Genomic DNA, 21,236 nt, shown 5'->3' on the forward strand with positions numbered 1-21,236 from the left:
AGCAAAAGTTTGATGATTGTTTTGTTTCATTCCACCAAACTTGTATCCTTCTATTTAAACACATCACGACCTAAGTTCTATTTTTGAGCTAAAAATCAAGTCAAAACCATACCTAAATCAGAACCAACATAGTTTTCTTTCATTCATACATAATGGCGAATTCATTCGGAAACTGTCCACTTTTTGTTAAGTTATCACATCAAAACAACATACAAAGGATCACTTGCATTGAGTCACAAAATCACAAGTCCAATGCACAAAGATAGGTAGTAAATTTACTCGGATAGTTGATCCCAAACATTGACAATGAGCCACCCTTCAATGGCTGCAGCCTCAAGATGTTCTTCATCCCCTGCCTCATCCCATTTGGCCTCGATGGAATCCAGCCTACTCAAATCAGACCACAAAACCCTGTGCGCCAATTCTCTCGTCCCAAGAAACTCAAGCACCAGAGTTCCACGGGCTTTGGCAGCCAATTTCCCAACGTTAATAGCGTTTCTTATCACAAGACTATGGTTTTCTCTGAGCAAGTCCAAGTCATCCTCGATCTGCACACCAACAAAAGTGACAAACTTGGAAGCAAAGAAACGGTACAGATCCTTGAGATTGTCATGAAAAGGTTTAGGTAGTCGAAGGAAGAGACATAGGTTTCTCGTGCTCAGCTTCACAGATGACAGACTCCACTCTGACGTTTTGGTTTTGGTTTCAGTTTCAGGACATCCGACGTCCCAACACACATCAAAAATCACAGCTCGGTTTCCGTTCAAGATCGAATCTTCTCTCAAAAGTGAAAGGTATTGAGAGATATCTGTTGATGATCCAACATCAATGGTCTTAGTCTGAACATAAGAGCCATCAGTCATCTTGAACTTTGGTCCATCAAAGGAGGCCATCTTGAACTCTAAGCAAACTAATCTCAACAGAGTAAAAGATACAAACCCACAAAGTAAGATAGTGAATCCAATCATAACTAATACTATTACTTTACCACCAAAATGTTTACTCTTTTGTTTGTGTAACAAAGTCTATAAGTATTTATCAGTTGGGTAAAGGAAGGACCACACATTGAATGTAGCAATAATCTAAAACAATGAATTGATCAAAGTAAAAAAGTAGACAACTTTTTATTGGATACACTTGTTTTATATTCCCCTAGTTTCTAGAATTCACAACATCGTTGTGTGTGTGTGCATTCATCAACAGATAACAAGACAAGAGCGAACTAGTTAAATAAAACAGAACCAAAAACGATCGATCTGAGAGATAATATTCCTCTCATTTTCATCTGGGATCGGAATCGGGATCACATCAGCGACTGATGAGAAGTTAAAATATTGACGTGAGAAGAGAGTGGAAAGTACTAAGACAGAGAAGAGGAGGACGAACCTTGAAATTTCGCTTCAGGCTATGTGTAAGTAAACGGAGAGATGAACAGAGGAGAGAATAAAATCTATATCCATGAGATCGACTCATTCAATGTAATATAAGGATGATGACTAATCCGGTTTAACCGAAATCGAACCGAATTTTTTTTTTTTTTTTTCAGACGATTCTAAAGGTCTTTTTATTGAACAATACTTGGGTTCACCCCTAGGGGTGAACCTCTCCATTCACCCCTAGGGTGAACCTCTCCATTCACCCCCTTATAAAATAAGGAAATAAAATCTGTATACATTATTATAAAATTAAAAACTTAAACCGCTTTTTAATAAACCCAAACCGACATATATAAAATCTAAACCCTAACCATCTAATTTGTGAACCCAAACCGACTTATAATTTGGTTCTACTTGTAAAATCTAAACCCTAATCATCAAAATGAACCCAAACCGACATAGAATTTCGTTCTAATTGTGAAATCTAAACCCTAACATCTCATTTGTGAACCCAAACCGACATATAATTTTGTTCTACTTGTAAAATCTAAACCCTAACCATCTCATTTGTGAACCCAAACCGACATATAATTTCGTTCTAATTGTAAAATCTAAACCCTAACCACCTCATTTGTAAACCCAAACCGACATATAATTTCGTTTTAATTGTAAAATCTAAACCCTAACCACTTCATTTGTTAACCCAAACCGACATATAATTACTCTAGTTTTAAAAATATAAACCAAGCCAAATATTTAACTTTCCTTAATTTAAAGTATACATAATTTGTTTCCTTAATTTGGATTGCTTTTTAATTTAATTTTGAATATTTTTTTAAATGAAATATTAGATGAAAGATTTTGATTGGCTGAGAGAAGAGAGGGTGAATGGAGGGGTGAACCTAAGTATTTTTCCTTTTTATTGTGTTTTCTTGGTTTGATATTTTTTGGTATGTTCCATTCATTCGTGCATGTCTTTTCTTGTTGTAACACCTTCTTTTCTTAGGTTATATGTACAATGGATGAGTTGAACACTACTAATTAATCAAATCACACTAATCATCAATAATATGATTTGTTTTTTTTTTTACTTTCTTGGGTTAGAACTTAGAAAATTAACGTAGATATTGTAAAATTGTGTTTGTTAGGAGAAGTGACGAAGAGAAAGAGAGACCACTTCCCCCCGTATCAATTGCCAAAACACATGTAACATGTTAGCTCACAAAGCTATAATAGTTGAGTTCATGAAGGTACATTTCAACACATTTCACTATTTGAATACTTCTTTGAGTGTCCGTCTTATCAAAATCCTTTAAGAAGTATACACAACAAGCATTCATATATTCAACTACTACTATTACAATCTCTTCATCCATCAAAAAACACATTAACAATTTCAATCACACACCTAACTTGAATTAAAAAAATTTGGCCTAATTAGTAAAATCCGGTTTAGTGTAACAACAAGACCAAAACCAGAAATTTTCTTATCAATTTATCTTAATAAAAGCTGGTCCATTTTGAAGAAACCTTACCACATACATAACAACAAAGGCTGATTCTGAATTCAGCACAGTTTGTTTCAAAAGCCCATCTATCATTTCATCGCCCAGTATCGAGTTATAATAGTACCGCCGCTTGCTTCTCTCTACACAACCTACAACACAAAAGCCAACACAGCTGCTTACTCTCTCCTTTTTTACTCTTTAACAAAACAAATTCGCCGCTTATCGCCTCCGATCTTCTTCTTTCTCACACAGCTCACAAAAAGGTACGGTTTCGTTCTCTTCTTCCTCCGATTCTCNAATTTGTGAACCCAAACCGACTTATAATTTGGTTCTACTTGTAAAATCTAAACCCTAATCATCAAAATGAACCCAAACCGACATAGAATTTCGTTCTAATTGTGAAATCTAAACCCNAAACCTTCTCATCGGAATTTTATTTGTATACGTATTCTCTTCAGTTACTCTATGGAATCGTTCGTTGCTAAGGAGAACGTCATCGCATCTGCTTCTTCTCCGAAGAAGAAGCGACGGATCGATCACACTGAGTCTACTAATAAATCTGATGGTTCTCCGATGCTCGCCTCTAACTCTAGCGGCCTCGGTTTGAACACCGGTGGTGACGAGACGCCGATGGACACGGCGGACAACAACTCCAACAATCATGAGATCGATGAAGATCTTCATAGTAGACAGCTCGCTGTTTACGGTCGCGAGACTATGAGGAGGCTTTTCGCTTCCAACGTTCTCATCTCTGGGATGCAAGGCCTTGGTGCTGAGATTGGTAACGCTTTTTTTGGACTCCGTTTTCTGATTTTTCTCTTTTCTTTCGTTTGTTGATTTTCACTTGCATGTTGCTTTGTTATCTACTTGTCCTGCTTTGTTATTCAAGAGCTTCAAGCTTGATTAAACGTATTTCTTGATTGAGCTGTTTGATTTTGTCTGTACATTTGAGCTTTTGGAGTTGAGACCTTAAAATTGGTATATAAACTTGTTATCCTGATGAGTTAGTGAGACATTATATAATGAAAGGCTTATTCACTAGTGACTGATATGTCTCTTTGTTCTCTTCGTTATTTATATCCTTCTTTATAATGGATGATTTTTCTTTTTTCTTATTCAGCCAAGAATATAATTCTTGCTGGTGTGAAGTCAGTGACTCTTCATGATGAAAATGTGGTTGAGCTATGGGACTTATCTAGCAACTTTGTTTTCACGGAGGAGGACATTGGTAAGAATAGGGCACTTGCTTCTGTTCACAAGTTGCAAGAACTTAACAATGCCGTAGCTGTCTCCACTTTGACTGGGAAGTTAACCAAAGAGCAGCTTTCTGATTTCCAGGTATCCAAAACCCTTCTCTTTATTTGGTTTATCTTCGTTTTCTAGTTCTAGTTGTCAGTAATACTTTCATGATTCATGGAAATAATTATATATACAAAAGATAAGAGGTGAGTTAACGTTGATGAAGATGTTTCTACAATATGTTTTAGCTTGTTCATAATTTTCGCAATAAATAGTGGCTGACCTCTTTTTCGATCTTTGATGCAGGCTGTGGTATTTTTGGATACCTCTTTTGAGAAAGCGACAGAGTTTGATGACTATTGTCATAGTCACCAGCCCCCTATTGCATTCATCAAGGCTGACGTTAGGGGCCTGTTTGGGTCTTTGTTTTGTGATTTTGGACCTCATTTTACTGTTCTTGATGTTGATGGGGAGGAACCACATTCTGGCATTATTGCGTCGGTTAGCAATGAAAATCCTGGATTTGTATCGTGTGTAGATGATGAGAGGCTCGAGTTTGAGGATGGAAATCTTGTCGTTTTCTCTGAGGTTGAAGGGATGACCGAGCTAAATGATGGAAAACCAAGGAAGATTAAAAATGTGAAGCCGTATTCATTTACCCTTGAAGAAGACACCACTAACTATGGGGGATATATAAAGGGTGGCATTGTGACTCAGGTTAAGCAACCAAAGGTGCTGAATTTTAAACCTCTTAGAGAAGCAATTAAAGATCCAGGCGACTTTCTTCTGAGTGACTTTTCAAAGTTTGACCGGCCACCTCTTCTCCACTTAGCATTCCAAGCACTTGATAAGTTTTCATCTCAAGCAGGCCGATTTCCGTTTGCTGGTTCAGAAGAAGATGCTCAGAAACTAGTAGAAATTGCAACTGACATTAATGAGAGTTTGGGTGAGGCAAGATTGGAAGATGTCAACTCTAAACTATTGCGGCATTTGGCTTTTGGATCCAGGGCTGTTCTGAATCCTATGGCTGCAATATTTGGTGGCATTGTTGGGCAGGAGGTTGTCAAGGCATGCTCTGGGAAATTCCATCCTCTCTTTCAGGTAAAGACTTCTCTGTTTGATTTTTTCAGTCTTTGTATGTTAAACTTGTTCAGTCTGATAATAATTTGACATTATTTCTGCAGTTCTTTTACTTTGATTCAATGGAGTCACTCCCCAACGAAGCTCTTGATGCATCAGAGTTTAGACCACAAAATAGCCGTTATGATGCACAGATCTCTGTATTTGGGTCTACTCTTCAGAAGAAACTCGAGGATGCCAAAGTTTTTGTTGTAGGGGCCGGTGCTCTTGGATGCGAGTTCTTAAAGAACTTGGCTTTGATGGGTGTCTCATGTGGCACTCAAGGAAAGCTAACTGTTACTGATGATGATGTAATTGAGAAGAGTAACCTGAGTCGTCAGTTTCTCTTTCGAGATTGGAACATAGGACAGGCTAAATCCACAGTTGCCGCAACAGCAACAACTGGAATAAATTCGCGTCTCAACATTGATGCTCTGCAAAATCGTGTTGGACCTGAGACCGAGAATGTCTTTGATGACAACTTCTGGGAGAATCTGACAGTTGTTGTCAACGCGCTGGACAATGTCACTGCAAGGCTTTATGTCGATTCAAGGTGTGTGTATTTCCAGAAGCCTCTCCTCGAATCAGGAACCCTAGGTGCAAAGTGCAACACACAGATGGTTATCCCTCATCTCACTGAGAACTATGGTGCCTCGAGAGACCCACCAGAGAAACAAGCTCCGATGTGCACTGTGCACTCATTTCCTCACAACATTGACCATTGCTTGACATGGGCTCGCTCTGAATTTGAGGGCCTGCTTGAGAAAACACCAGCTGAAGTTAATGCATATCTTTCAAATCCTGCTGAATACATGAATGCGATGAGAACTGCTGGTGATGCTCAGGCTAGGGATACTTTGGGACGTGTTCTTGAGTGCCTCGAGAAAGAAAAGTGCAATTCATTCCAGGATTGCATAACTTGGGCCCGTCTGAGGTACTCTCCTTTGGCTCAAACCTTTCATTGAGACTATATTATTTTGATTTTCTTCACTTGACATAAGTGCTTTCTTACAGGTTTGAGGACTACTTTGCCAATCGCGTGAAGCAGTTGTGTTACACATTTCCCGAGGACGCTGCTACTAGTACAGGAGCTCCATTCTGGTCTGCTCCAAAGAGATTTCCTCGTCCGCTCCAATTCTCCTCAACCGACCTGAGTCATATCAATTTTGTCATGGCTGCTTCTATCTTGCGTGCTGAAACATTTGGAATCCCTACTCCTGAGTGGGCTAAAACCCCAACGGGACTAGCCGATGCTGTGGAAAGAGTGATTGTTCCAGACTTTGAGCCGAGGAAAGATGCAACTATTGTGACAGACGAGAAGGCTACAACTTTGTCTACAGCTTCAATCGATGATGCAGCAATCATTGATGAACTAATCGCAAAACTAGAGCGGTGCAGGTTGAGCTTGCAGCCAGAGTTCAGGATGAAGACAATCCAGTTTGAAAAGGTGAGTCATAATTGTATCCAAGTTTTTTTCAAATTCTGTATATGGATAAACAAGAGCGACAAACTAACATTATTATGCTCTTCGTAGGACGACGATACCAACTACCACATGGATATGATCGCCGGGCTAGCCAACATGAGAGCAAGGAACTACAGCGTTCCCGAGGTGGACAAGCTCAAAGCCAAGTTCATAGCCGGAAGAATCATACCTGCCATTGCAACATCAACTGCAATGGCAACAGGTTTTGTCTGCCTCGAGCTGTACAAGGTCTTAGACGGGTCACACAAAGTGGAAGACTACAGAAACACATTTGCTAACTTAGCACTTCCACTCTTCTCCATCGCTGAGCCGGTTCCACCTAAAGTGGTGAAGCACCAAGACCAAAGCTGGACTGTTTGGGACAGGTGGGTGATCAAGGGAAACCCGAGCTTAAGGGAGTTGCTAAAATGGCTAAAAGAGAAAGGACTACACGCATACAGCATATCATGCGGAAGCTGTTTACTGTTCAACAGTATGTTCCCAAGGCATAAAGAGAGGATGGACAGGAGAGTGGTGGATCTTGCAAGAGAAGTGGCTATGGTTGACTTGCCTGCTTATAGACGTCACGTGGATGTTGTGGTCGCTTGTGAGGATGAGAATGACGACGACGTTGATATCCCTCTCGTGTCAGTATACTACGGCTGATTAGAAAATTTAAAACAACATCCCCAAAGAGAGAGAGAGAGAGAGAGCTTTAATAATTACTGTATTCTTGGGATGGGTTTCAGAAATAGAGTTTTGATGTAAGAGAGAATAGTTAACACCTTAAAAATTTAGAACTGAATTTTCAAATTTGGTGTTTTTTTAACTTATTTAACACAAACATAGACGATTAGGCAATCCTAATACAAAAACGTTTTGAACTTTTGAAGCTTGAAAACTTTCTCACACACTCTACAAAGTTAAAATCAGATAAGTTACTATAACATTAAACTACGTACAAAGAGGACATCTCACAAGTCCATTCTCGTTACATTCTATGCATCTCGTCCACATCTTATCGTTACTAGTCTCTTCATCGTGATGATCCGCAAGCACTTTCGAGCTTCCATTGCAACTAGAACATATCAAGAACCGTTCGTTCTCGCAAGCTTCGCAAGGCGAATCAACCTGTGAGATTCCTGTTAGAAGCTTTTTAAGCTTCCCGTTCTCGTTCAATGCCACAACTTCTTCTGCTCCTCCAATGTACCTACCTCTAATGAACAGTCTCGGAGAGGTAACTTTCCCACCAAGCAACCTCCACATCTCTTCTCTAAACTCTGAATCCATAGAAACATCTCTCTCTCTAAACATCACCTTGTGATTCTCCAACAAGAATCTCACTCTTCTGCAGGCTTCGAATGTTTTCCTCACTCCTCGCAGCCCCGTCGTGTAGAATACAACCGAGTCTTCTCCTCCGGGTGGGCAGTTCTCTTCAAACTCCAAAAGAATCCTTCTTTCTTCTTCAAGACTCTGTTCCACCTCCTCTGCATCTTCAAGCTCCAGTAGTGTTGGTGTAACACAACCTTTGGTTTGACCAGATTCAGCGACTATTTCGTCTCTTAGATGATGGATTGTGCGATCAATGTTACTCTTATGAAGAGCTAAGCCTTGCTTTAACGTCTTGACAGTAGTGATGAGTTTGATTTTCTTCACCAATCTTTCCTTCATTCCCTTCATTGCTGGATCTTTTGTTGGAAATATAAAATTAAAAAACCAATTCAAGAATCTGATCAAGAAGATGAATCTAGATCAAGATAAGATCGGGTACAAGAAAAGAAAACAACAAGTAGTGGGTTATTCGTTTTCAAGTTTCTTGTTTGGTTAACGTGTGGGTACCCCAATTTAGATGAATAAAGGTTTCAAAAGCCACTTTCTGGGTTAGCTTTCAAAAGTCTTTCTTGATGGGTTTTTTTTCATCAGAATGAAAAGAAAAGATCTTTTTTTTTTTTTGTTGGTTTGATGGGTCATTGCTACAATAATGTAGGATGATAAAACTCACACCTCAATAACAGAAGACAAAACCACTCATGGGTAATGATTTTACCCAATCAACCCAATTTTGCCAGAGGGATGAAAAAAAAACAAAAAAGGAAGATGCTATTATGAACCTTTAGGAATTATGAATTTGTTTCTGGTAAGAGTCATCGATTGATTTAGAAGTTTTTAGTCTGGTAAGAATGATAATGCCTGTTTTGTCTTTTACAATTCTAGAAAACGTGCAATGATGTATGTACTATTTGGGTTAAAGTAGCTTATTAGCTTTAGCTAGCTTGCAATTTCGAATTAGTCAAAAATATCTATTTAATAATTTACTTATAGCCTGATTACTTTTCTCAATTACATTATGGTTCAGTTTTAATTAATGATGATTGAGACATTGTCAATTATATACCGTTTCAAGCGCATTTGACTGATGATGAGGCCAATAAGACCTGGTTGATAGATTTATATCTCCTATATATTAATAGAGAAGTACTATTAACAAAAAGTTGATGTGTCGCACTCATAGAGTTCATGTACACTCATAGAGTTCATGTAATTTTTCAATAAATGTCTTTACTTATCATTATTATTTACATTAATATGCTACTCCAATATATTAGGCAATATTTTTTCTCTTAGTTTTTTAAAATAAAAGATTTAATCAACCATTAAAATCAGAAAATATATTTAATTATCACTTTCATAATCTATTGAACTATTAAAAGTAAATCACATTTCACAAAAAATTATAAACCATTTATTTAATTTTTAGAAATACTAAAGTTATTCTCCTATTTTGAAAAAGTCTAATGACTATTCAACTATATCTAAAATATTTAATTGAATAATTATCACAATAATCATAAAAGTAAATTACATATCATAAACAATTTAAACTTATTAAACTATTTAACTTTTTGAAATGCAAAACTTATTCTCAAGTTAAAAAAAAAATCCGATAACTATTAATGTATATTAAAAATTAATTATGACAATATAATCTTAAAAATAAATAACATTTCACAAAAAAAATTAAATATATTCACCAATTTAAATTTTTGAAAAACAAAAACTTTGTCTCCTATTTAAAAATTCTAATGACTATTTAAATATATGTGACTCAACAATCTTAATATGGTATCCATGTTATTGAATTTTTTGAAACTCTAGACAATCATTTTTTCCTATAAGTTTTTACCAGAACTACACTTTACCACTTTTCATTATTTACCACTTTTTATACATTTTTCTCATTGCATTTTTACACTTAGGATTAGTTTTTTTCTTCTTTGGGCAAAGCACTTGGGATTAGTTTAAATTAAAATTTTACTCTAAAATATTGTTTTATCTATTTAATAGCATAGTGATGTAGATAACAATGTAAAACATAAAAGATGTGAATTTAATTTTAGAAATACAAAATACATCAAAACTTTCACCACCAATTGAAATTCTTTTTCAATGTTTAAATATTTTACGGGTAAAATGTATTTTCACACAAAATAAACGCAAACTTAAATAAACGAAAAAATAAACTTTACTTATATATTTTGTTTTACACAAACGAATCTTAAATCTCAAATAATAATATTATTTATAATATTTTATTTGAATCCATTTATCCCGTACCTAGTTATATCTTATAGTGAAGAAGCATTCACATTTGGTGTCTAAAAATAAAGGAGCAGGTCTGACAGATATTAGCAAGAATAAGAATTAGCCTAAACTACCTATACAAATCATCACCAATACAGGTGAATAAGTTGTTGCTCTAAATGCCAGCCACGAATGATCTGAGTCCAATGTCGAACGAGAATTGAATGCATGTTAATTCCTTCTTCTGCGCATCAAGCATCTTCATTTTCAGCGAGTATGAACCCTGCAAGAGAGACCAAGTCATTATATGACTCCCAATATGTTGCTCGATACCAAGGTAAGCCTTATCAAATATCTATTCTTAATAGGTAAATCCATTGCGATCGCAACAAACTCTTCGAACTGAAGGATGAAACGAAAGCTAATGGAACTTACAGGAGGAGTATAACCAGGAAGAACTTGAGAGTGTGAAACCAAGAAATCTCCAGTCTGTATAGGACAAGTTGTCTCAGTGCAGAGGTCATGAGTCTCAGAGTGAACATGCCATCCAAAGTATGAAACTTCAATCACCAGCTTCCCAAACGAAATCTCACGCCCTTTTTTAAATCCACCCCAAAAACAATGAAACAAAACATAAACAGATTAACAGACTCTCTCTAACTACTTAAGAAGCAAAGACCACATGAATACACATTACATCCTCAGCATCAAATCACATTGTCTAACTATCATAACTACACAAGAATACAAGATCTCTGTATCATTGGTATCATCATCATTCAATAAAAAGAGTTTAAGAAGAGGAGGTATGAATCAAAACCTGTGTTGGCAGAGATGGTGAAGGTAGCGGGCTCGCCTGGGGCAATAGGATTAGGCGATATATCAACCTCTTTCACTTTGATTTCATACTCTGCGTTCTCCTCTACAAAATCAAATCAATAAAGCAGAATCGAAAAGCAAGTGAGAGACTTCAAAAACATAAAAATCCAAAATTTCCCAGAAAAATCGAATTTTTACACCGAGTAATACGAGTAAAAAGAAAAAAGCATAGAACTTTAGAACTGGGAACCGAATTCAATCAAACCATTGTATACGTCTCACAATAAGAGCGAGCCATCAGGAGGAGATTGAGGTTTTAAAAAACACGTACCACAGTAATGGACATCGATGGCTCGAACAACCGGTGAAACAATGAGGAGGAGAGCAATAGCGAGAGGAATAACGGCGAAGATCCTCGACATGATTTGATTGAATCTCTCTGGAGATGATGATGATGATGATGATCAAAGCAGAAGCAGAGTAGGAGTTATGCGAGTTGCGGGATGAATCTTTCGATTTCTTTATTATATTTTTCTTAAAAGGAGTGTAGGAAGAGATCTGGACCGTTCTTTTAAGCTAGGTCAATGTTTCTGGAAACTGACGGCTCGATTTCCTTTAAAAACAAATTTGGTGTGAATATTACTAGATTTAGGATAAACTCATAAACATGTTTTGTTTATTTTAGTCATTATCTCTATTTTAACTACACTTATCTTTTATAATTAAAAAGAAAATTGACTTTTTAGATTTTTTTTAATGCATACCATCTATTATAGTTTTATATAATTGTTATTAATTGATAAAGTTGACTTTAATTTTTCTTTTCCTTTTTGATAATTTTTTTTTTTCGATATCGACCTTCGTTTTGACGAGTGAACAATCTAATAAAATAAAATGTTACTCTACCTTAATTTTCTTCTTTGCTCTATCGAAATGATTCCACCACATATATATTTTTGAAATTTCAATTGGTTTGGCACCGGAAAAAAAAATTGTTATGACTTTGCCAACTTTGACTCACTTGCTGCTATTTACATTAGCCTAGAGTAGAGCTAAATTACATATTTTTCTTATTCTTTAATCTTTATGAATATAAATTGTCGCCTCTTCTAAAAAATATTAAACGTCTTGCTCCACTTCTTTTTTATATAATAGTAAGAAGAGTCTGATTGATTCATGTTTGTGCATAACCAAATATAGAAACGTGAAACTTTACAGCTTAGAGATTTATATATATATATACTCTAAAAGAAAAATGTCAACAACAATATCTTTAAAACGTGACGAAAGAAAGTCAAATATCCATCATTGGCCGGCGGGAAAAGGAAACAACGTCAGCGACAGGAGTTATCGCCGGCGACGGTAACGGAGACGTACGGCAAACGGGACACGTCGGATGAAGCTTGAGCCAAGGGTCAACGCACTTGTCGTGGAACAAGTGGTTACAATCGGGCAAAACCCTGATCATGTCCTTCTTCTTGTACTCCGCAAGACATATAGAACAACACGTCGTCGAACTCGATTCCCTTTGCAAGCTGTAGCTCACACAAGCCTCTTCGTACGCAAGCTTAGGAAAACTCTTGATCACCTCATCGTTTAGCCCCAAGACTTCGACCACAACGGTATCGTTTTGGTCGTCGTCACCTTCGAAGTTGAACCCTTCTTGGCCAGCTTGCAACGTTTCATTGGTTTCTCTTTGCCGGCGTCTTGTCCTCGGAGTGGTCGTGGGAGAAGCATTGATATGGCTTCGAGTGCAATAATAAGAGGCGAGGGTGATTGTGGTAATTAGCATTAGTATACCAATGGAGACTCCGATCCCGTAAGCTAATCCACCCATCCTATCGGTGTTTGTTAGCCAGTGGCCAGAGTCAGGTGGCACCACCGTCGCGTTCATTACGGCGGTCAGATTATGATTTTTAGTCTGAAGAAAATATTGATGGGTATACGAGGAAAGTAGCGAATGTATTAAGTTTTTGGTCATCACGATGAGGAAGTTCCGGAGTCAACGATATGATATAGTTTTGTCATATAGAGCTTTGTTTAATTGTTTTTTTTTGGTAAGGTGATTTTACATAATATTGACAAATAATGAAGGAACCATAGCTTTTACATATTCGAATTATCATTAAGACTTTGATTGTCTAGTAGTAGTCAATCGTAGATTTTAATAATATATAGCCACCGTAATCCATTGTCATATAATAGTTGATTTTAGGTTATACACTAGTTCTAATAACATTTACTGCCAAAAACATGGATTAATGGATGATTTTTTTCCTAATTTACATATAGGTTTTAATTGTCAACACAACAGGTTTATATACAAGTTGTCATAGGTGTTTTCAATTCAAGTCTAATTGCCTTAATTTTTTCCCGACCTGAAACTTGTGTTTTTTGCAACTCTAATTCAATTTATGTTACGATGATGGGATGATCATTTCAAGACTTTTATTTGGTCTAAAGAAAAATATCATAGGGGTTTTATTAATTATATCTAATATACTGTACGTAATATAAATCATGGCATGTTGAGTGCTTGAACGAAAATGACGTATTTGATATTGTCTTGTTGGCTACATATTCTCGCCGGCCTTACCAACGATAATTGTTTTATTTACTAGTTTTTAGTTTACTTCTTACTTTTACCACTATTAAAAAACTAAAAAGTTCACTTACAATAAAATGGTCAACCCGTTAATTAATAATTTCTTTAACATAATAATCTTGAAACAGATCATTATTTATTTCAAATGGTTTGATAACACACATAATGTTTGGCAGTTTTCATAGTAAATGTTATAGTATGCTATATTCCAAAATAGACATGAATATAAATACCGGGTTGCACGACCTATTTTTCTCCGACTCCCTGTATATATGATAGTGTATAATTCCCTTTTGTACATATATATGCACATCACCTTGAAAATGTTTTTGAGCATCTTCTATTCCTCCTTGCACTATGACTTGACATGCATGCTTGGTTGACATCAATATGTTGCAGACCGCCGGAAACAATGATTAAAACTTTAAGATGCATAACTTTCTATTCCTCCTTGCACTATGACTTGACATGCATGATCGGTTGACATCAATATGTTGCAGTGAGTCCCTTTTCTCTGCTGATAAGATACTATAATTTCTATAAGCATATATACTTGGTGGAGCAGGACCGGTCACTTCCTCACAAGTCTGAAGAGCTTTGATCGAGTCTGTCCAGTTCCCAAACACTTCACTGAGGAAAGTCTCAGTTATACCGACAAGATTTTCTTCTCCATAGTTATCAGTCATCTCAAGGTACTCAGCTGCACATCTAAGGCTAAGGACATTGAAAGCGGTAAGCTTGATGATCTTCACACCACAGGGAGAATTGGTCACAAGTTTAAAACTCTATCTATTTTGAATTTTTAGAACTAATTAGTTTAATATTAATCGGAACTTTTGTACCGGTAGTTTTGCAATTTGATTTTCAAGGATATTTTCAGATAATTTGTTTTGGCTCTACATATAAAACCTTGTAGCACAAGGCAACAATATAAATTTCGTAATGGATACGAAAAGGTGTAGCAATTTGTAACAACTTTATAACAAGTAACTTGTAGCCTGTTGTGAGTCAATTAGCGACAAAATTTTGTGGCTTTTTGAAAGTAGATGTTACTTAAATTTCTGAAGCAATTTGTAACATATAGTTACATATACTTGTAACAATTAGTAGCAATTTGCGACAGATTAAGTAGTATCTAAATTGTAGCACTTTGCGACAATTAGTTATGAAGGAGAAATTAGTGACGAAGAAATAGTTACTAATTTAATTTGTCACAAAACTGTAACATATATTTTCTTGCTACGAAAAACACGTAATAGTTACAAAATTTTTAGTAACTATACGGAATAATTTTACTAGTGTATGCACATCACCTTGAAAATGTTTTTGTTTAAGAAGAAAATGTATTTTAGATAGATGGTTATGGTCTCGATTGGGTTTAAAGCGCAAATCCATGTAACCCAAACTTGGAGAGATTTAGATATGGAAATTTTATTTGGGGAAAAAATAAGTATACAACTTTTTGTCCACAAATATATTGTTTAAAATCAAAGTTTGGGCTTTATATAGCTTAATGCGTAGTTTTTATGGACAAATATATCGCCCGTCCATGAAATGTGTATAAGTTTTGTACTTTAAATATATGGGCTTGGGCCATTATTTTAAAAAATACATTGTGTAAATAGAAGTGTGTATATTGTTTTTTAGCCTAAACCTACTTTTAGCTATTCTCAATCGCCGCTTTTTACTTTGTGTTCTTCGATGCACTAATAAACTCAAAACTAGATCTTCGACGGAAGTTTAACCATTAAAATTTCTTCAGTCATTTTATGGTGAGTAACTCTCTCTTAAATGACAGGCTACATTGTTATCTAGATTAGTTTTCTTTGTGATTTTGGAAGATCTTAAATTTTTATCTTTGTTGGTAATAGATTCATGATAAATCATATGTTTAGTGAAATTCAAGTTTTTCTTTAAGATATATACTATGTACTTGGGACAAAAATGTCCTAAGTTTGTTTGAGCTTGTTAGCTAGTGCTTCATTTTATGAGATTGTAATTTCATGTAAGTTTATCCTAGATATCGTAGTTTTAAGGATTGTGTTGACGTTTGTGTGTGCTTGTTAGTGTTTTAGTTGTCGGTACATAATTTTGAGTTGGTAGTTATCTAATACTGTATCTTTTATATTTAGCAAAATCAATATCTTCATTTTTCAAAATTATAAAATATTTTATAAAAAGATTAATTAAAACAAAACTCTGTTGGTGAAAGCCAATATGTTTGTGTATGTTTTTTTTTTCTTTTTTCTAAAATGTAAAGTAACTGTTGTGGCTCATATATTAAGGATGATCTAAAATAATTTTTGTCATGAATTCAAATATGTTACAAATATGTATTGTTGCGGAGTAGAAGAGATAAAGGGCTGGTTAGTGATCTTTAGGCTGCGTTGGACTATTTTTGGTCTGCGGTCTGCATGATGCATTTTGCAATTGCTTTCTCACGCTAGTTCTTTTGAACCAAATACCTCTTATATTAGTTCAGTCACTACTTTGTGAACCTTTTTTTTGTTATTGTTGGCTCAGCAACGTACGTGCATTCTGTTATTGGATTTCGAAGGTTAACATAGCATCAGTATGTAAGCAAGTGAGGTAAGCTGAAATCTATTAAAATCTCTTATTTCCTTCTTAATTACTGATACCCTCCGTTAATGCACCCAATTTCTCATTATGTATGTAACCATTCTATTTTGTTTGCTCGTATATGATCTTATACATAATGTGTACCCATTAATTATTTATTTTCAAAGTTCTTTTTTTTTTTTTACATATTTGTAGTCATTTCAATATAAATTAATTTATACAATCTAGCTAATGAAAAATTATTTGTTCTTTATATCATATAATACAACATGATATATGTGTGCAGCTGCGCAGGATATCCTTAATTTGATCAAAAGAGCTACTATTTGTTTGTGGGTAAGCAAAATTGTATCTCGTATTTTAATATAACTTAGATAAAAATAGACATGCATGCATGTTCTATGCTTCTCAAAACCTACGACAAATTATATTCTTAAGTACCTTCAAAACTTTGTTAAATTATTTTGAAATATATATATATATATACTACTAACTTTAGAGGTTTGACAAAATATATATATATATATATATATATAACTTTAGAATTTTTGAGAAAATCTGAGGAATGATGTTTCTACATAAAACACAGTTGCGCTATTGTAAAAACGAATAGAAAAGCTACATGTGGAAAGATGATGATAATAACATACATAGAAGGAAAACAAAGAATAACTTTTTTTCTTTCTTTTTTTTTAATAAGTTTCCAAAAAACCCATTCAAACATTAGTTGACTGAATTTTGAACTATTAGTAATTAATTTACCAAAAAAGAAATTTGTGGAGAGAGTTTCAGATTCTTACTTCCTTATCTATTATTGGTTTTTCTTATAAATAAGATCACTAGGATTCTCTTTTCACACACACAAAAGAAAAGAAAGAAAAAAACATTGAAAATGGGTAAAAGAAAAACTCCGACCACATGGGCCAACGAGAAAGCCAGGAGACTCAGCCTTGAGAAGAGGCTGGCTGGTTTAGTTAAGAAGACGAAGGAGCTCTCGATACTGTGTGACATGCGAGCATGTCTCGTTGTTTACGACCGTGAAGTAGATCATCTGGAGGTGTGGCCAGCTCCTCAAACCGCGAAGTCCCTCTTCGACAAGTTTTACTCTCTAACCGACCATGAAAGGAACATGAAGGCCGTTGATCCGGAGTCATTCATCCAGACCAATATCCAAAAGCTTGAGAAGAAAATAGCCGATACTCGGAAGGCTATTACTGAGATTGAGATGGACAATCTCATGTTGGAGCTCTCCCTTGGTCGTCAACTTGCTGATCTTTCCCGTACCGAGGTTGATAAATTACTATCGTATACGGGTAAGAAGATTATGTGTTTGAGGAAAGAGATGGGTTCTGAGGAACAACTTGACATCATGAGTGTCGACGAGGCATCTCTTGGAGATGCGACCCTGAGGGCTTCGAATGTTCCGTCTGCCGGGTGGGGCGGGAACGTGATGGAGACTGGAAGTATGTATTACTTTGATCAATGGGGGTCCGCTGATCCAGAAGTCCAAGAACCTTCTGATGAGACTCATTTACCCACAATGGTCACTGGAATGGACCTAAACATGGAACCAGCTGTTGGTGATAAAAACTTGGGGGGAACCTCTAAAGGAGAGAGCAGCAAGGCTGGTGCTGGTGCTGAAGACCATGCCGAATGAAGCTGCGGTCGAAGTTGACATGACAAGGAGTTTTGAATAAATAAAGTTGTCCTTTTCTATTATCGTTGTCTCTTGCTCGTTTCACATCTCTAGTTTCTATTGTTCTTATCGTGTGTCTCTTGTTTTGTGTTAAACTCGTGTATTTGCTTGTCATGTCAACTTAATTTTTAATATTGAATGGTTGTGTCTTTTACTATTCTTTGCAATTTGAAGAACTCCTTCGTATATTTTATCAAAATCATCGTATTTTATAAGATAATCATTGTCATGCATGCAAGTCACTTATTACGCCTAGAGAGATTATATATCATTCTCATGCATCGTACATATATATACTAAAATTTTATATACATCTCCTTTCAACATGTTTCAAACCCCCAATATATTGCATGTTGTTTACGATAAAATAATTATTATTTAAACGGCTAATCATTTTCAAAATAAGAAAAAATGTTTCAAGTTCAAAGTTAATTAATATCATTACTTGTTATTTTCTTTATTTGACTTCTCTCTTAAATTTCAATTAAAGCAATTAAAAAGTATGACTACATAAATATATGTAGTTAAATGTTATGATACCATACCATAAACGGAATGTGTATGAGCTGTGTGTAGGAATAAAAACAGATTAGATGCATGCATATCTTGTTTTCTATATAAACCAATATATACATACCTATATATATAAAGGAAATATATCTTAGGGTATTTAAGAAGTAAAAGGAAAGATATCAGTTTTTTGACTGTCATATTATTATCTTAAAAGAGCATATAATAAAATTGGGATAAGGGTTAAAGATTGATGTCAAATTTTATAGGAGACTTTTATCTGAGTTATATACTCTCAGATAGGTCAAAATTTGATGGGCCGATTTAATCCGACCTTAAGTAAATTATCCAATGGAGTTGGGTAGTATGTTTCCAACTCATTAACTAAACATACCCAATTGAGGGGTTGAGTGTGTTTGTTTCAACGACTTCGAGATAAAAAAAAAGCTTGAGAACCAAGGAAACGAACCATGATCCTCCCGGGAAGATCGAACCTTTAATACTTTTCCAATGGGCCTTTTCAAATTGGGCTTATAATTCGACCCATAGTTTTCTTCACAACTTTATTTCTCCCTTGTCTTTTTTATTTCTCCGGTCCGGCCTATAAAAACCTATTTTTATCAGAAGGGAACAAAAATGAAACTTGACGAGAACGCAGTAGTACTACTACTGTTTACTTGATGGAGATTGGTACGAAAATGATTATGAAGTGTTGTGGGATCATTGTAGCTTGTGGAGAGAGCACGTCAAGCCAACGCTACTACAGTTTACTAGAGCAATAATTCTGTCTATTTTTTTTTTTTGTTTTTTTTTTAATGTCACTACCTACTAAAGTAAAATTTTATAATTAATAATTCTCGATCGCATGAAAGTTGAAGGTGATTGGTTCCTGAAGCTCTTGTTTCCATTACACTTGTTCACTCATAGACACATCTCTCTCTTTCTCTCTCCTTCTCTCTGTGGATCTTTGTTTCCTATTTGGAACCGACATGGCTCCCAACTAATAGGAATCTCAAAGCTTTTCACTCTCTTGTGTAAGTCTACTCTGCTTATGCTTTCGTACCCCAAATTTGGACTGTTATTTGCTTGATTCTTCCATCTTCTTCTTTTTTTGGGGGTCCTTTAGTATCTACTGAGGATCTTGTCTAGGTTTTGCACATTAATGTCTCGTTACTGATTTTTTTGTTTTTGTTTTTAACCTTGTTCAGCAGATCTTTCAACTCAGCAGCAACATCGACTTGTGGTTCTTTTTGCACTTTTCCATTGGACTTTTATTTGAGATAAGCTATGCAAACTGAGGAACTTTTGTCGCCACCACAGACTCCATGGTGGAATGCTTTTGGATCTCAGCCGTTGACTACAGAGAGCCTTTCCGGAGACGCTTCTGATTCATTCGCCGAAGTTAAGGCAGTTACTCCGGAGACAGAACAAGGTGTGGTGGATAAACAAAGTTCTACTACTCTCTTCACTTTGTCACCTGGTAAACTCTCAGCTTTCATTCTGAATTCTCTAAGTGTGTTTTAGTGAAGGTTCTAAGATTGCATAACCGTAACATCGTATATTAGTTAATAGCCTTGCAAGAAGAACAATACTTCTCTGTTTCTTGCAGAATGAATACCAAATGCTTTAAGTTAAATCTTATATGTTCTGTCTAATCTTTAATTTAGGTGGTAAAAAGAGTTCACAAGATGTGCCAAAGCCTCATGTTGCTTTCACGATGCAAGCAGCTTGCTTCGAGTTTGGATTTGCTCGGCCAGTGGTACAGTTTTCTTGCAGTGGGACATAAAATTTTATATTCCTATGATTTTGTTCCTGTTGATGAGTATTTGCTGTGTTTTGTTTTTCATTGTAGATCTACACAAAGCATCCTCATGTAGAACAATACTATGGAGTTCTTTCAGCTTATGGACCTCAGAGGTCTTCTCACTACAAGAAAACAAGCCAATAGCGACTACACTATTAGTCATTATTTAGTCGCTAAAAGGAGTGTTACGACCAAATTGCGACTAAAACCTGTAGTCGCTAACTGAGAGTCGCTAAAATTTATAGTCGTAATTTTAGTCGCCAAATGGCGACTACATTACGACAATCTTTTGTAGTCGTAAATCAGTCGTAAATCAGTCGTAATGTAGTCACTAAGTTAGTGACTAGTTTACGACTACATTAAGACTATTTGTATAGTCGTAAATTAGTCACTAAATGTAGTGACTACTTTACGACTACTTTACGATTATGTATTTAAATAATATTACATATAAATATTTATATTTATATTATAAATATTTATTTTGATTTATCTTTAATTTTATATTTGAATTTTGTTTTACAAATTCTCTTTAATTGGATTTACATCTAATTCTTATATTTGAACAATTATAAAAATAACTACAATTAATATTACATAAACAAAACACATCTTAACAAAACACATCTTAAGTATCATCATATTCATTACAACCCAAGTTCAAAAGATTAACAAAAAGAAAGAAACATCATATTCATTACAACCCCAAGTTCAAAAGATAACAAAAAGAAAAAACATTGATCAAGAAAACAACAAGAAAAGCTTCTTCCAATCGTTTCCCAAGTTAGCTTCGTCTGCTTGTATCCTTCTCAAATCTGGAATTGATCCCTGTTATAACACAATACCTTAAGGTTCTGTCAAGTTGAAAAAATGAAGGTACAAAGAAAAAGAAATGATCCCAGATGATTGTATAAGATGAGCTAGAAGTGAAGA

General features: G+C 35.3%; 7 protein-coding genes across 8 annotated transcripts; 3 read left to right on the forward strand and 4 right to left on the reverse strand.

Annotated features, from left to right (window-relative positions):
- Positions 116-1,469, reverse strand: LOC104768842 (uncharacterized protein At5g06450-like). The gene is made up of 2 exons (XM_010492905.2): positions 1,387-1,469; positions 116-910 (listed from the first exon to the last, which is right to left on the reverse strand). Exon 2 carries the CDS (start codon positions 891-893, stop codon positions 276-278), a length of 618 nt encoding a protein of 205 aa, XP_010491207.1. The 5' UTR covers positions 894-910; positions 1,387-1,469; the 3' UTR covers positions 116-275.
- Positions 3,020-7,520, forward strand: LOC104768843 (ubiquitin-activating enzyme E1 2-like). The gene is made up of 7 exons (XM_010492907.2): positions 3,020-3,147; positions 3,343-3,665; positions 4,005-4,222; positions 4,430-5,224; positions 5,308-6,176; positions 6,257-6,689; positions 6,777-7,520. Exons 2-7 carry the CDS (start codon positions 3,350-3,352, stop codon positions 7,371-7,373), a joined length of 3,228 nt encoding a protein of 1,075 aa, XP_010491209.1. The 5' UTR covers positions 3,020-3,147; positions 3,343-3,349; the 3' UTR covers positions 7,374-7,520.
- LOC104768844 (uncharacterized protein At3g28850-like) lies at positions 7,628-8,678 on the reverse strand. The gene has a single exon (XM_010492908.1). It carries the CDS (start codon positions 8,385-8,387, stop codon positions 7,662-7,664), a length of 726 nt encoding a protein of 241 aa, XP_010491210.1. The 5' UTR covers positions 8,388-8,678; the 3' UTR covers positions 7,628-7,661.
- LOC104768845 (putative phosphatidylglycerol/phosphatidylinositol transfer protein DDB_G0282179) lies at positions 10,264-11,605 on the reverse strand. Its single transcript, XM_010492909.2, has 4 exons — positions 11,440-11,605; positions 11,110-11,211; positions 10,725-10,885; positions 10,264-10,572 (listed from the first exon to the last, which is right to left on the reverse strand). The coding sequence occupies exons 1-4, from the start codon at positions 11,528-11,530 to the stop codon at positions 10,465-10,467; spliced, it is 462 nt and encodes a 153-aa protein (XP_010491211.1). The 5' UTR covers positions 11,531-11,605; the 3' UTR covers positions 10,264-10,464.
- LOC104768846 (putative RING-H2 finger protein ATL71) lies at positions 12,374-13,002 on the reverse strand. Its single transcript, XM_010492910.1, has one exon. It carries the CDS (start codon positions 13,000-13,002, stop codon positions 12,403-12,405), a length of 600 nt encoding a protein of 199 aa, XP_010491212.1. The 3' UTR covers positions 12,374-12,402.
- LOC104768847 (agamous-like MADS-box protein AGL80) lies at positions 17,142-18,128 on the forward strand. The gene has a single exon (XM_019242160.1). It carries the CDS (start codon positions 17,186-17,188, stop codon positions 17,948-17,950), a length of 765 nt encoding a protein of 254 aa, XP_019097705.1. The 5' UTR covers positions 17,142-17,185; the 3' UTR covers positions 17,951-18,128.
- On the forward strand, positions 19,336-20,629 carry LOC104768848 (nuclear transcription factor Y subunit A-10-like). Of its 2 annotated transcripts, none has more exons than XM_010492912.2 (4): positions 19,336-19,533; positions 19,708-19,979; positions 20,167-20,258; positions 20,352-20,629. In XM_010492912.2, the coding sequence occupies exons 2-4, from the start codon at positions 19,787-19,789 to the stop codon at positions 20,445-20,447; spliced, it is 381 nt and encodes a 126-aa protein (XP_010491214.1). In that variant the 5' UTR covers positions 19,336-19,533; positions 19,708-19,786; the 3' UTR covers positions 20,448-20,629. The 2 variants fall into 2 exon arrangements, with proteins under 2 accessions (XP_010491214.1, XP_010491215.1); XM_010492913.2 differs by having other exon boundaries at positions 19,711-19,979.

Source organism: Camelina sativa, chromosome 20, assembly GCF_000633955.1.
Source record: "Camelina sativa cultivar DH55 chromosome 20, Cs, whole genome shotgun sequence".
Lineage (NCBI taxonomy): Eukaryota > Viridiplantae > Streptophyta > Magnoliopsida > Brassicales > Brassicaceae > Camelina > Camelina sativa.